Source organism: Pomacea canaliculata, linkage group LG1 (genome assembly GCF_003073045.1).
Source record: "Pomacea canaliculata isolate SZHN2017 linkage group LG1, ASM307304v1, whole genome shotgun sequence".
NCBI classification, from domain to species: Eukaryota; Metazoa; Mollusca; class Gastropoda; order Architaenioglossa; family Ampullariidae; genus Pomacea; species Pomacea canaliculata.
Window position 1 is genome coordinate 170,546 of NC_037590.1, and position 16,502 is coordinate 187,047.

The 16,502-nt window shown below is 40.3% G+C and overlaps 1 protein-coding gene across 1 annotated transcript in view; it reads left to right on the forward strand.

Annotated features, from left to right (window-relative positions):
- Positions 1-16,502, forward strand: part of LOC112560179 (mitotic checkpoint serine/threonine-protein kinase BUB1-like) — a 41,049-nt gene that overhangs the window by 1,891 nt on the left and 22,656 nt on the right. Inside the window, exons 3-10 of the mRNA XM_025231817.1 lie at positions 3,394-3,538; positions 7,443-7,639; positions 10,770-10,924; positions 12,063-12,256; positions 13,058-13,146; positions 13,780-13,988; positions 14,907-15,015; positions 15,178-15,505. Coding sequence (XP_025087602.1) covers positions 3,394-3,538; positions 7,443-7,639; positions 10,770-10,924; positions 12,063-12,256; positions 13,058-13,146; positions 13,780-13,988; positions 14,907-15,015; positions 15,178-15,505 — 1,426 coding nt within the window. The remainder of the gene's footprint in view (positions 1-3,393; positions 3,539-7,442; positions 7,640-10,769; positions 10,925-12,062; positions 12,257-13,057; positions 13,147-13,779; positions 13,989-14,906; positions 15,016-15,177; positions 15,506-16,502) is intronic.

A 16,502-nucleotide genomic window follows, 5' to 3' on the forward strand; every position in this document is an offset into this window, starting at 1 on the left:
TTTCAGACCCTAGATATAAATTAGAGATTAAAGATGTTAGTGTTGGTCCACCATGTATAGCAGGGGTGGGCAACTTCTCTGGTCGGCGGGGCCGAATATGGGGAAATGAAGTCCTTGGTGGGCCAGATTACTGGATCAATACCTTAATCGCTTATTTATCTACCTATGCAAGGGATAAATCGTGTTTAATGTAAACTTGTAAACTTTAATTTTAAAGCATAGAGACCGAAAACAGTTATTTAATGATGTTAACGTAATGTACTTCAATACCTGCTGAAGTCAATGAGACAGCTGCGGTCGATCAAAGTTGTCAACAAGTTGCTTGAATGCTGGCTGCATGTCAGATGTAGACATCCCCAGTAAAGACTGCACATGAACATCAGTTAGATTGGAACGCAGACTTGTCTTGTTAATGTTCATGGTCGTAAATGTTTGCTCACAAATGTATATAGACCCAAACAGAACAAGTGGTTTCATGGCCATCTTTCTCAGGTTGGCAAACTTGGACTCATTCAGTGTATCATAAAATTTGTCAATGCTTTCAGATTGGAATTTCTCTTTCAGGGTAGAGTCACACTGCAGATCAATCAATTCCAGCAGCAAGTTTCTGGAAGTCCGCAAAACGATGAGCAAATTCATTGTCTAGTGTAGATATCATATTGGTGTAGTTCTCAGTTGACATCATCTGGGGTGCCATAGTTTCGAGTGTTGGAAAGTGTGTTGTGATATTCTGACTGAGCTGGCGAGAAAACAGTTTTAGCTTCATCCTGAATGCCTTCACTGTTGAGTACATTTCGTGAGCAAAAGTGCCCTTCCCTTGAAGTCTGGTGTTCAATTTATTCATGTGTTCAAAGAGATGAACTGCAAACGCCAGATCTGATAGCCATTTGGATTCTCTGAGTTGAGGATATTCTGTATCTTTCCCTTTGATCTCCAAAAACAGTAAAATTTCCGTTTTCAGGCCCCAGACACGTCTCAGAACTTTCCCCAAACTCAACCAGCGTACAGCGGTATAATACAAAATATCACTGTGATCCGAGCCGCAATCTTCCAGAAGTGTGATAAACTGTCTGTGATTTAGACCTCTCACCCTGATGAAATTAACAGTTTTCACAACTGGATCCACAACATGCTTCATGTCAAGCGCACTTTTACATAACGCTTCCTGGTGTGTTATTCAATGTAGAAATATCAGCTCCCTGGTGCAATCGACCTCTGCAACACGGTCACCCAATCTCTTCAGTAGACCAACTTTCTTTCCTGTCAAAGATGGACAACCATCCGTAGTACTACTGGCCATTTTCTGCCATGGTAATTGCATTGTATGCATGGCATTTTCCACACATTCAAAAATATCTTCCCCGGTAGTAGTGTCTTTCATTGATTCCATTGACAGCAATTCTTCTGTGATTTCAAAGTTTTCTGAAATGCCTCGTACAAAGATGAGCAACTGTGCAGTGTCATCAATGTCAGTGCTTTCAATGCCAAGGAAAACAGCTGAAATGAAGGTACAAGCCTTTTCAGTTGTGATGTCCGGTCTTCACCAATTGCTTCAATGCGGCGAACCACAGTTCTTCTTGACAAACTGACTTCTTCAAACTTCTTTCTTTGTTGTGGACATACTTGATCAGCTACATGGAGTATGCACTTGTTGACAAATTCACAATCACTTAACGATTTGCTGTGCTTAGCAGTGTTGTATGCGACCACAAAGCTGGCATGAGAAGCAGCTTTCTGGGCTACTTTGGTTTTTACGAATACATTCTGCTGCTTTACAAGTTTTCTGTCCAGTTCTGTTGCTCTTGTTTGCCATTCCGCTGCTGATAAAGTACTGCCATAGGCTGCATGTTTTGTTGCATCATGGCAGCTAACGTTGTACTCTTTCAACACAGCAACACTTTCACTGCACAACAAACATACTGCGTTCTTGCCGACTTCTGTGAAAAAGTACCTAGGCATCCAATCTTTTTCAAATGCGCGACACTCGCTGTCAACTTTACATTTCTTTGCAAAATGCATGGTACAAAAATTTTATTGAAAATTCTAAATCTAATTCTAACTGAAAACAAAGAATCAAAAAATAAAGAAAACAAAGAATCAAAAAACAAAGAACCAAAAAATAACTAACAATCACTATTATTCGACGCAGTAAGCAAGTAATTAGTAGTTGGAGATTGCGGCAGAATGTGGCCGTGGGCCACATTATCATGTACGACCAGAAACAGTCTGCGGGCCAGTCAAAATCCCGTCACGGGCGGTATGTTGCCCGTCCCTGATGTAAAGGATGAAGGGATAGTGGAAGAGCCTTTGATGAGACCTGCTTCTATAAAGTATGGCTGGACATGCTGGCATCTATAAAGTATGGCTGAGCACATTGGCCTTAGGCCAAAACCCAACTCTCACTGCTTGATCCAGATGCCACATCCTGGCATTCTGCATCAGGTGAAAGACTATATGTGATGAGGGAGTGGTGCTGACAAGAAATCACTTGGGTGAAAGTCTTCTCTGATGAAGTCAGAAGACAGGCTTGATGTGTCCCAAAAAAGAACCAAAGGCCCATCGCCTTCACAACTGAGGGTATGCCACTTTTCAGCTGTGGATCTTGGCTAACAACCATCCCAAGGAAGGCAGAGTGATGTTGACTATGTCTTTTTGGTGTGAGAACCATTAGCTCATGCATTTTCTTAGGCTTTGTCTTGTCAGCAGACAGATATCTTGACACCGTGCCATCCCATCTTCCTACCAGGCAGGGACAGTGCCAGGCCTTCAGGCTTAATATTAAGAAGGCCATGGGATTAGCTTCTCTCTTCTGCTGCTTAAACTGTCAACATTACTGCCATGACAAAAAATCTCAAGAATCATTTTAAGTTCCTATGGTGAAACATTAATCATTCAAGCAAAAATGCAACTCCATTTTGGCAAAGTAAATTTCCATCTTCCTTTCATATAATCTGACTAGGTGACCTCCTGGTGTACAGAAGTACAAAATGCAGTTAATTCGTAAATATATCTTGTGCCCGTTTTGTGTTCTAGACCATTTTTTTAAAAGCATATTAAACAACTACTTTTCTAATTAGCTCATGCAACCTGACATGACCTTGAGCAAAACTCGTTGCCTCAGGCAGGCAGACACAACTCTTGCTCATGTTGTAGAAATGTCATTTTGTCACCTGCAGACCTTTGACACCCACAGAAGGGCATAGAGCCAACCAAGGCAAAAGTTGAGCATATTGTCAGGTGCTGCCATGGCCAATCGGCTCTAATGGACATGATAAGTGTGGTGATAATGTTTTGGGGTTTCTTAATATATAGGATTTATATTAGATTTTATAAATGTAGACATTTCAGATCACAAGTTTTGCTATATTTTATTTATGTATTTTATTGATATAGCTATATCAAGTGGACAGAACAGAACTTTCCACGTGGAGGTAAAGATGGCAATTTGACAGATCTCCTGGAGCGGTGCCTAAAACGTTTTAAGGATAATGAAGGCTACAAAAATGACCCCAGATTCATCCGAATTTGGATAAAGTTTGTAAGTTGATGAATGATCAAAAGATACTTCACAGACTATCACATGAATGAAAGATGTATGCAGTAATTATTATATATGTGCAAGTTTTCACAGAGAAGCAAGCTGGACCACCATACAACACAAACACCTGGTCTTTTATATGTGTTCTTTCGTCCTACAAACAATAAAACATCTGTTCTTGGGCTTCCCATTGTGGTCCTCTAAAACAATTGTGGATTAGCTTGTAATCTTTTCTTTTGCTTCTTTTCTTTTCCTTTTTTTCTTTATGCATAAGCCAGAGCAAACAAACATTTACAAATGATTTACAAAATAAATAGTGATATCTCCCCTGTTAATAATGTGGTCACCACTTGGGTAGGTTTTTAAGACATTGTTCAAATTCAGTGATTTCACCTCCATATCTGGAGTTCTTGCATAATGTGCCTATATTTACTCTGTGTATGGGTTAGGGTTATGACTCAATGCAGACAATACACACCAGCAAACAGTGTTCTTTCTCACAACAAATCACAAAGACCTGTTCATGGGCGTCACATTTTCTATGGTCGGAGATCTGATTATCTGTAATGGGTGGCGAGAAAATGCTACTCTAAGAACATACCAGTAACAGCTAGTAAATAACAACAGTCCAGACATAACACATCCATTACATAAGTAACTCTCACCCTTCATAAAACCACTACATACTAAAGTTAATTGTCCATTATGCATAAGTTCAAACTCCCAAAATGTATAGTCTCTCAAGTGGGGAACCGCAACTGGTAACAACGTCCCAGACCAGTGTTCCAGTGCAAACAGAATGTCAAAAAATCATACTTTCGTTCAAGCAAAGTCCATGACCAACCACACACTCTGACATACATCTACATCCCCTTGAATTCTCTCCCTTGTTTGTACCTCCAATTCTACCCACTCAGTGATCCACTGCAGCTGGCACTGTAGACTAATGAAAGTGATGTCACGATTCCAGTAAGCCTTAACAGCTGTTGCTGGCTATGCAGACACTTCAGATTGACGAGGGCAACATTACGACTTCTATAATCCTCTCTGTTCCCATCTTACTTTGCTCCCAAGTGATTACTGAAATCCTTACAGCTCAATGAATACACTCAATGACAATGTTAATTCACGTCTACTCTTTGTTACAACAGAAAAACTTCTTTGAATAACAAAATCTCTGACCAAATGTTAAGATTCCACCTCGTTCTTTCACCAACCCGTGTCCCTGACTTATGCTTTTTTGCACATAAGGTTATATAGGATCACAACTTGTTTCGCCTATTTTGGAAGCACTCTGAAGATGTCTTTGGAAAGCACTCTATGAATTTTTGTTTACAGGGCTGACTGCCTTGCCATGATAAAGCCTTAGTTGCTGGCTCGGTGTATTGTAATTAGATTTTTGGCAAGATCTGTCACCATGGAATCACATTTGGCATGATAGCCTACTTTTTTATTTTGATCCAATATACTTACCTTCCTGGGGAAAAAAAAGCTATAAGCAAATTCAATTAAGAAATTGAGGTTAGCCTTTAATTATCAAAAGTTGCAGTTAGCAGTCATGTAGGAAAATGATCTCCATGTTTAAATCAAGGACCCTGTGTAGACTGGACTGCTGGCAGATGGATTTTCGTGGTTAATTTGTAGAACAAAGCCTTAACGAATGTGCTTCTGATTTCACTATTGACACAAAGAAGAAGATAATGGGCTGGAGATACAGAAATCTTAAGCTTTATGGTCTGTTGTGTTATCAATTTATTGTCTCAAAGCTATGGGGAGTGGAGGTCAACAATTAATGCCAAACAGAAATAAAAAAGTAACTAACCAAGAAAGTAATGGTAAGTATGCTGTTGACATTAGAAATTTCACCGACAGTTTTTGTTGCTTTGAAAGTTTTCTAATTTAACTTAGGAAGGGTGGCAATAGTGAAGAGCTAAGATAAATAGTTCACAAAAATGCTACAGTGATTAAACAGGGTTAGGTCTGTGCCACACACTCAGGGTGGACATGCACATTCTTTCCAAAAAAAAATAAATAATTCAAGATCACTTCAGTTTGAGGTGTCCTTGGTAACACAAACAATTATTCGGAAACAAAAAAAAAAAAAAAGCAATGCACACAAAATGGCTAAATACAAAGTCAAATGAACCACAAAAGAGTGGTGCACATTCTGATAGCAGGCATATACACTACTTTAAAGCAAACTTATATGGTACCAAAGTTCGGTACAAAAAATGAAATAATTAAACCACTGTCTTTTATAAAAGTCACATAGCCCGGCATACGATACCAACATGGGCTATACTAAAGACATAGGTAGTTACACCACATGCAAATGACAACGCAGTAATTGTAGCAATTGACCTAGCTCCAGGACTAAAGAAGCTAAACATTAATCCACTTCAGACTGGAGCATACCAAAAATGGATTGGGACCAGACCGCCCCTTCCCCCATTTCTACCTCACTGCTAAGATAAAGTCTTATTATTTATTCCACGTGTGCTACACAGCTGCCCTGCAGGTGTAGGTCCTCCGTACCTGTGTCCTCGCCTAAATTAGAATGAGTAGATGAAACCTGCATTCGTCAGAGTTGCCAAGGTCCCTCCCCTGAGTGGGTAAGTGGGTGGCCGTTCCACAATGCGTCTTCGTGGCTGTTGTTAAGTAGACGATAGAGCCCCTTTGCTCAACACTGGGTTGCTGGTTTCCTGTTGCCTGCCTTACATCCCGTCAGCTGTCTTGAATCACGCCTCAGTCTCGGTTTCAAAGAGCCTGGCTCCCCGCTCAGCCTTACTCTGATGGTCCTGTGCCCTTGCACAAGCCCTCAGCTTCGAACAGATGCTACACTTCCGCACCCAGACAGTAAGCACTTCGCTTCTACACACAAGCAGCAATCAAGCTCCAAACAACAGGTCTGGGTCTCAGCAATCAGCGGCGGCAACAGTAGCAGCAGCATCACAACAACCAGCAACAACCCTCTAGCTGTTAACGGTCGGGCTTAAATACCCATACCTGTCCACCTGGACTAAAGATGAGCTCAGCCCGCACCTCACATGAGGCATGAGAAATCTGAAACTCGTGATCCGCACGAAAAATTCGAGACTCATGATTTCCACCCTTTTCATGCTGGAGGAAAATAGGGGCAGTTCTACCCACATTCCCCCTCTACAAGTCCTGACCGTGACAGTTTTTAATCAGTGCACACTTCTAGTAGGTGTGTCAAGAGCGAAGAGTTAAATAGTGCAAAAAATGGTACAGTGATTACAGAATTAGGTTTATAGGTTTATAATCAATGCAAACTTGAATTGGGTATCCACTGCACTATCTGAAAGAGAAGTAGAGCTTGTTCTCTTATGTGCTCTGAAAATAAAGAGGTCTGTTAAATTTGAATCTCCTAAAGCTAATAATTATAAAGTTAAGATGGGCCACAAGACTACATTTTGGGAAGCCATACTCATAGTATTAGGAATGTTCTGCTTATGAATTGCAAATCAGTTTTGTTTTTTGAAATTTGTGCTTTTCCTGATTTATCAGAAATTAAAGTTAAATTTAATGTTTTGCATCTGGCATAATTTCTGCAGCCTACTAGCTGCTGTTGCATCAGGAAGCAAATGTCACGTGTCAACTACATTCAAGAGATATAGTTAATAAACTAGAGATTTTATTTTTTGGCTAGTTACCTTTATTTTATGTCAACACTAAACCATTTACAACTTCTGGCAATGATGAGCTTTTTTTGATGTTTTTAATCTTAATAAAGGTAATTTAGTAGAGTAATAATGGTAGTAATAATGGTATTGATGAATATTAGTTACAAATGATGACTTGCTGGAAAATATAATTGTTCCCACATGTGGAATAAACCACAACAATAATACAATAAAGTAAAATATATTTGTGTCAACACTAGGCCAGTCTCATGGATGACCCACTGCAAATCTATGCCTTTATGTTTGATCAAAATATTGGATGTGCACTGGCGGCTCTGTATGAAGAATGGGCAGGCTTTCTAGAACGCCTTGGCCATGCTAGCAAAGCAGACCAGATTTATCTCGAAGGCATCAAACGAGAGGCTCAGCCTATTGATCTTCTGAAGCACAAGCACCAGTGAGTATTTGAAGTGATATCAGAATGAGGAAAAAGTATGCCTGTGTGATTTCCCATAAAAACATGCATTTTAAATTAGTATTTGTAAAATTAATATGCCACACAGAGTGCATCAGTAAGGACTCATACGAGCTAGTGTGATGCCTCCTTTTCAATTAGTCTGTAGTTTGGCATTCTCTTCATCAGAAATAAAACTTCTTTGATGAGGGTGGTCAAGATTATCAGCATCATTGGCTTTTAGACTGTTATAATATAGGATCTATACTCCAATCCTGTGAGTAAATGCTGTCAGCATCATCATAGACCCTTCTCACACTCTACACCACCATTTAAAATGCTACCCACTGGCTGGCTTGAGGGAGATGGTGGGGAGGAGAAGAGGGGTACTGTGGGGAAGGTGGATCCAACTCTGATTCAGGAGGGCTCTCTTGAGAATTTTACCCCATTGGGACCAGTTTATAGTTCAGGAGCACTTGGCTGTCTTCTAGGTAGCTTTACCAAGAATACATCTCATAACATTTTCTTTTGTTTTCATTTTAGCCCCTAAAATGAGACATTGCATACTCCTTAATAAGTTTATGCCTTGCTGACACTGATTTTTGCACTTTTTCCTACATCATCAACACTTCTTTAATCTCACTAGAGAAGAGGGCATCCTCCCCTATCTCCTCCACTGACAAACACTTTTCTCCCACCCTTTTCTACTCCTTATGAAGTTGCAGAAGTTCATCAGAAGTAAGTTCTTTTCAGCTTCAGCATGAACCACTTCCAAGACCCCAAATTTGCCCCAGAGATACCATTTCACCAACTAGCTGCACTGTGAGGTCCACAGCTTCTGGGCAGAAACCTTCAAAGTCTCAGTCAGGGACATTCTCAGGCAACAGTTTTTCCCATGCAGAATTCAGGGTCCTCACTGTGACTCCTTCCCAGGCCTTATCAGTAAGTTTATATATTGAAGTGATCCTTCCAGAATTCTCTGAGGGTCATGCTTGTATTTTCAATCACTTCATAGCACCTCTGAAAGGGTACACGGCCGTTTCGGAGCCGGACGTTTCGGCGCGGGGCACTTCATTTCGGCATTTCACATGGGACCTTTAGCCGAAGTCAAGCCCCTTAGCTCACACATTTCTCTCGCCATTGTATCAATGTATCAGTGAACTCTCTCTCACTATCCCTCCTCATGTGAGATGTGCTGTGGCGCAACGGTTAGCGCCTGTCACCAATACAGTGAAGGTTGGCTGCCCAGAGTTCATTTCTCGTCTCGGGCACGCTGTTCTTTCTCTGCACGTGGCATCTGTTTACAGGGCTGGCTGCTTGCCGTAATATAGCCTTAGTTGCTGACATGGCGTAAAACACCAATCCCCCTCCCCCCCTCCTCATGTGAACCGTTAGCTCACACATTTCTCTCGCCATTGTATCAATATTTTTTCTCAAAGCTGTTGCGCATAATCTGTGACAATCAAAGTGAACTGTCTGTGAAATCTGTGTGTAAAATTTGTTTGAAATAAAGAATTATTGTGTAATCTAGTAGTTACTTTCATTCTTTGAGAAGTAAGTAAGCTCTCTCTTTCTGACATAATGCGGCGAAACGTCCGGTCGGCAAAATGTCCGACTCCGAAACGTCCGGCGGCAAAACGTCCGCACATGTCTGAAACAACGCCTTCATATATGCTGTACAGCTTCTTAAAGTTGGCAATGAGTTGCTGGTCCATGGGTTGGAGGACTGAAGTTATGTTTGGAGGAAGAAACTCCAACAAATCATCTTCAAGCCCTGGAGTATATGCAGGAGTACTGTTTAACACAAGCAAAAGGTCTGAGTGACAACTTTATCTCTTGAAGATAATTCTTCATTGAGGCGGCAAAAACTCCGTGAAAATTAGCCGTGTGACCCAGGCTTTGTTATTGGCCCTCCACATCCCATTTAGTTTGCTTTTTCTGAACCTTACACATTTTGAAAACTCATGGATTCTTTAAGTGGTAGGAGAGCAATGGCTTGATCTTGTAATCTCCACTTTCAATAGCACACAGCATGAAGGTAAGCCTATCCTTCATTGGCTTGTGGTCAGGCAAAAGATTTCTTTTCTGATGTGATATAGGTCCTCTTGAACCTTTTCTTTTTTCAAAAAATGGGCTGTCTCCTCACTATTAAAAATTAGCAGGGATGTAAATCCCTCATTAGTAATAGGTTCCTGGAACTCAGACACAAATTTCTTTGCAGCAACTGTATCAGAGCTCGTAGCCTCCCCATGCCACACTACATTGTGTATGCTGGTTCTCTTTTTAAATTTCTTTAACCATCTCTGGCTTGCCTTAAATGTCTCCTCATCTTCAGATGACATGCCTGGTGTTTTCCTGACAAGCATACAGCACCTTTGCCTTTGTGCACGTAATACCTTCAGACACAGAATCTTCATCTCGTTGATCAGCACCAACAACAGCTTCTCAACATTTGGAATTTTTGGACACTGCTTGGCAGTCATGGTAACTACAGGTTATTGATGATGAACAGCAGTATAACTCGGCATGATCTGCCACATGTAAACCACGCTCTTGGTTTCCTAAAATCTTCAATTCTTTGGAAATTGATCCCTCTTCCTATTAGCAGCACTATCCTTGGCAACCATCTTGTGTGACATCATGGGTTACAAAATTTCTTCATACAAGCTACTAAAAATCACAAATGAATGCAGTGTTGCTTCTGTTGCGACCAAATAATGCACAATGAGAGCAGGATGTATGGCCAGAAGCACGTGGCACAACCATAGCAGGGCTTGTAACACAAGCAGATGTTTGAAAGCTGAGGCGAATTTTCCGAGAAATGTTTGCTCGTAATCTGATTTGTTCATGAGGGGAGACCCATCAGGAGGCACAACTGTTAGGTCGTTGCTCAATATAAGGCTTCATCTTTCCCATTGGCATTGCTGATGTGTGTCCCATGTAGTATCATGGTTTTGAACTCTTCCAGAGTACAAGTGAAAATATCCATGTCTTGCAAATGAGGTATGCTTATTCAATCAGGGTTATTTGCTTATTTTTATAAGCTACTATCAGTTTGGTTGGTTCTTAACAAGTAATTATCACAAAGAAAGAGAAGTGTCAAATTTATTTTGTAAGGAAGTCTGAATTCTAGAGAGTTTCAGATCCGTATGATTAGAGGCATGTCACGTGAGAGCCTTGCAGAGACTGAGGAAGGTGACATGGAAGAACAACGAATCGTGCTGGGGCAGCTGAAAGCTGACAGGAAAAACCGTGTTGGAACTATGAGGACAGGCGCAATCAGAATGAGTATGTGAAGGTTTACACAATGTACAAAGTGTTCAACTTTGAAGTCCTTGGGAGTTCAGGGGCTGTAGGTATGAAGCAAGGGGAAGTCTTTGCCTTCAGGCAACATGGGAAACTCAAGGAAGAGCATCTTGTTACAAAGTTATAAAGCAGTATCCAAACCCTGCATGTAGTGTTTTACTCCTGGAGCCATAGTAATACAGCAGTAGCAAAGATGTTTTAGGGGAAAAAAATATGAAATAGTATTCACAGGGTGTAGATGCCACTTTACACTTTATCTGAAACAAGACTCTTGTCTTTGAGTTTCCCATATTGCCCTGGAGAAACAACTTACTCTCTTCCTAACTACAGTCCCTGGTGCCCAGCATTGAGAAATTATTTTTAAAATTACACTGGTTTGGTCATATCAGTTGTATGTGTAATCTGTGTCTGCCACCAAATGTTGAACTTTCCAGTAGTAGTAAGGTTATATAAAGATAATATGAAAGCAAATCTACAATGTGGTTGCATCACACAGCCTTAGTTGCTGGCACAGCATAAATCTTAAGCAACAACAAACAATTTATGTTGTTTATATTGTTAGTGGTGTTCTTGTATAACCTGGTAGTCTTGTTTTTCACCTTTATAACCTCTCGCTTTGATATAGCCTTAGAGTCTTGCACAGCTTAGAACTTGAACAAACCAAAGCTTGCGTGATGACAATCGCATTCACCGGTTGATAATAACACCACTTCCCACAATGCTAGTTCATTTTCACACCCTTCCTCACCTTTTCAGCTTATTGCTACTTTCCTGCTTGCCTTCCTTTTGCAGAATTATGATACTTTCAGTCCTTGTTACTTGGTTCCTCTTTGCTTTTTCTGTATTTGGTTTTTTTATTCATCATTGGTACCGTTGTTTATTCTTCTGTAGTTCATAAGTTTTGTTCTTCTGTCCCTCATATGTTGCCCAGGTCTCGTTCTTGTTTTTAAGCACTAAGAGCAAGCATCTTAGAAGTGTGAGTATGCGCTGTACAAATTTTTCGGTTATTATTCAAGGCCTGGTATGTTAACATCTTTTTAAAGAATTTTTAACATCTAAAGAATTAGAGAACAAGTTTGGAATTAAACATTATTTCAAATGCTTGGACCTGTCTCCACAGGTGCTACCAGAAGTCAAGTAGGGCTACAAAGTGCCTCACAGTCCAGTACTCAGGTGCAACGGACAGTGCAAGTATTTCAGGATGAAAATCAAGCTCCCAGCCTGCTTCAGACTGGGGAATGGAAGACAGTGCCATGTCGAGAACAAACCAACCGTGAGAATGATCTTGTTCCTGACATTTGGACTAAAGCCAGAGTACGTGAAGTTTTTGTGCTCTTGCCTCTCTCACACACTTCTTTGTTATTGTGCTCACATTCCTGCCTGTATCACATCACTTAAGTATAACCTATGAATTGATTTGGAGCCCATTTTTATTAATGTATCTGGAGGTATTGAGAATGATGAAGCATAATGATCCACTTAGAGCAGTAATGCCCAACCTTTTTCGGCCTGGGGGCCATATCCATTTCTGACACGTGTGTCACGGGCCGCTTCACCGCAAAAATACAAAAAAAAGAAAAAAAATAGAGCAGATACCATTTTTATTAGAAACAAGTTGTACTTACCATTAATTATGTAGTAATTAGTGGGATATTTGAAGTTATTTACCCAAAACCAACTTCTGAATGTCCGGCTGCATCGTAGAGACACCAAGTCGGAGCACTGAATCGAAATGTTCGTCCATCGAAAAAAAGATTGAAAGACGCCCTACGTAGGGATAAATACTTCTTCCCTTTTTTTCGTTTTTGTAGGTCTTTTTTTTTATTACTAACATTCCGATTTCCTGCACTGTGGGCAGAAGTTTCGCGTGCCAGATATGGCCCCGGGCCGTAGGTTGGGCATCCCTGAGTTAGAGCTATGCTGCAAATATTTAAAAGAATTCTATGACTGGAAGTAGGTTTCTTAAGTATTATGAATATGTAAAAAGTGATAACAGGAAGTAGGTTTTTGTTTACATATGTATGAACAGTTTTCCATTTTCAACTTGCACATACATGTTTATTTATCCTGTCCAGTCTATGTCAGCATGCAGGTTTTTACATGTTTTGGCAATAGGTGCATCAGAAAAAGGGTGTCATTAGTTGCACTCCAGCACCTCTGACTTTTAAGGTGCACGAGGATCAAGAGATGGTGCAGCCTCCAAGGTAACATTTTCTTGTTCAGCTCCATCCCATTGGCAGCTAAATTTTTCATTTTTAAAGATGGTAGGGGTTTACTTATCAGGATTAAGGTTTTTATGTTTTTTTTTATATTCTGGTTTAAGGTTCTGGCTTAATAGGCCACAACACCCATTTTAACATATAACCTACCCTTTTATATTATTTTTTTTATATAAATGTTGGCTTTTATTGTCAGAGGTATTGTTATTATATCACCTGGGGATCTTTTCCATTCTCTTGCTGTGATATAGCCATAGTTGCTGGCCTAGCAGAAAACTGAGACAACCAACCTTTATACTCTCCAAATAATATTCTCCTGTGTCAGTAAATGTTTAGATAACCCAGTTTATGGTCAGTTTCACAGAATCCCACCTGATTATTAACAGCATTCTAGAATGCTAGCCAGGCTACTAGTACTACACAGCATCAAGTTTATTATCTCTTTCAGCATTTCAAGAATGCTAACTACATTTTGTGTTGAGCAGGATCCAAAAATACTAAATTTGCCATTTCCATACAGTATTTCAGATACTGATTACATAACCAACACTTATATAAGAAAGCTAACCACACATAAAAGTGCAGCATAGCTTGCAAAAGTCTTGTTTCTACTTTCAGAGCTCCAGTACTTGACACTTATGCTCTCAGTTCACGCAAAGTTGAAAAGCCAGTGCATTTGTTGGATCCCATTTGTAAGAGTGAGTCTAGTAATGTAGAACGACCTGCTTATTGTAAAGACAAGATTTACTGTGGGACTCAGGAGTTTTCCTTTGAGGAAATCCGTGCTTTGAGAGTGATGGAGCGTCGGCGTCAGAAAAAGCTTCAAGGTAATTTTGCATGCTTTGCTGAAAAAGTATCTACAGTTGCACCTCGGGTTACAAATTTAATTCTTTCCATGACATAGCTTGTATTGTTAAAAATGTGCATCAAAACTAATTTCCCCAGGGCTTCTGCTTACGCAAAAAATTGCGTACTGTACGCATTAAAAGTTCGGAGGACCCCTTCAGTTTTCGTCAATGGGGTCCTATTCAAATTCAGGCGAAGAACAGGGACCCCTTAAAAATCTGAAGAAGGGGTCCCTGGGACCCCAAAGAATTTAGCCTTAGCAGAAGCCCTGTTTTCCCTATTTAAAATAATCAAAATCTAATTAATCCATTCCACACCCTAAAAATATGAATATTAAATTTGATTAACATGATAATTTTATGCAGAATTAATTTTTCTAACAAATAGCAATGATAAATAATATACTGTACTTTATGAAGAGTGGAGGCCATCTTGAGGGAGACGGTGGGAAGGGGTTACTGTGGGGGAAGGAGAATCCCCCTCTGATTCAGGAGGGCTTTCTCTTCATGGAACACGTGTAAAGCACAAACAATCTCTTCTTGGGAATTTTACCCCACTGGGACCAGGTTGTGGTTTGGATCACTTGACTGTCTTTTAGGTAGCTTTACCTAAGAACTTATCTGATGATACTTGCTTCTGTCTTCATTTGAAGACACTTGTATCCTGAGGCATGACTATATAATCGCTCACTTTCGGCTAGCTATAGCAATGAACTGCGTGGGTCATTTTAAATGCTTTATTAATTCACTTAAAGTTGTCTTTATTTAACTAATTGAAATTCATGTTTCTCCTTGCAACTTTATGCTTGAGGCATTAATAAATGGTATATGCCACCAATCAGGAAGTTTGTTGGGGAATTGATGATCTGTAGCTTCTTTTTATTTCTCTCTCCCTCTTAGAGGAACGTGATCTGATGGAAAAGCAATTGGCAGAGATGCGTTTGATGAGGGATCAGATGTGCAAAGACATGGAAAGGATGAAAGAGGAAGCATTGCTTTTGAACCAAAGGTAAAGAAAAATTACAAACAGTAAGGGTGTTCATAACAGCCATAATGTGTATATATAGGCTTGTGCACACAGTAAAGAAAATAATGCATCAATACATATAACCATATTGTCAAGAAACAAACATTGCACCATATTCTTCTAACTAAATCTGATTGTTCACAGACAGCCTACAGCAACTCACTGTATGCAGCTCCAATTATCTGCACAAGATAATGCCTTCCATTCAAGCAGTAGCAGTTCCTTCAACACCATGGACTTTCTGTCTTCGAGTCTGATGCCAACAAGAAATAGACAGTCTTTGAGATTATCACAGATCTCTTCTACGGTGCAGGTAGGAGCACCATCAGGACATGCTAGTACGCAGCTAACTCCCATTCATGACATGCTGGCTTCAGATAACTTGGAAAGGTCATGTGGCAGTGGGACACAATTTAGCCTCCATCAATCTCATTCTGATGGACGCACTCCTGAGAACAACACTTCTAAGCATGTGAGTGGTTGTCTGCGTTTGTCTCAGTACACACATTTATGTAGATATATGTGAGTATTTTTCTCTATAATAAGCACTCTCCAAATGACTAACCTCACTCACCCACCATGTTTTATTGTTCCTAAAAGGTAAAGACAGGGTCCCATAACCTAGAGGCCATACAGGCAGTGAACATGGTCCACTGTGTATAGGTCATGGCATGTGAAAAGTGGAGCCCTAAAACACTCCCTGAACTAAAGAACCATAAGCCCTATCATCCACCCAAGCAAAGTTATGCTGAAGGACATACAAAACCACATCAACACTGCAGAGTAGCTGCTAGCAGAAGAACAGACTGGATTCAGACCACATAGAAGCACTGTTGAGCAGATCTTCAACTGTTACATTTTCATAGAAAAGCATCTTCAGCATCAGAGGAACCTCTACCACAACTTCATTGACTTTAAAAATGCATTTGAGAGAGTCTGGCATGAGGGGTTATGACCTGATGTAAAAATTCAACATCGAAGAAGGCCTCATTTAAGTCATTGAAGCGCTGTACAATAGCTCAACGAGTACAGTACTGCTGAACAACCAAATAGGAGATTACTTTCGAACCACAGTAGGTGTATGTCAAGGATGTCTCCTATGCCCGGTGCTTTTTAATCTCTTTTTGGAGAACTTCATGCTTGATAGATCTGATAGTAGTTACCAACAAAGAACTGCAAGCCTCACCGACAGACTGACAGTTCAAATGCATATTGAATGGAGACCAGCACTGAAAAGAGCAAAGTTATGGTCAATGGCAGCAGCAAAGGGGAGATCTTCTATGTGAGCCCAATACAGCTCAAAGAGGTAAGCAGCTTCAAGTACTTGGGAGTCACCCTCTCCAAGGATGTCATTTCCACGTCAGATATCCACATCAGGATTGCAACAGCAGCAGCTGCAATGGCTAGACTAGATAGGATTTGGCATAGCCATAAGATAAGGTTCACTGCCAAGTACAAGCTGTACAAAT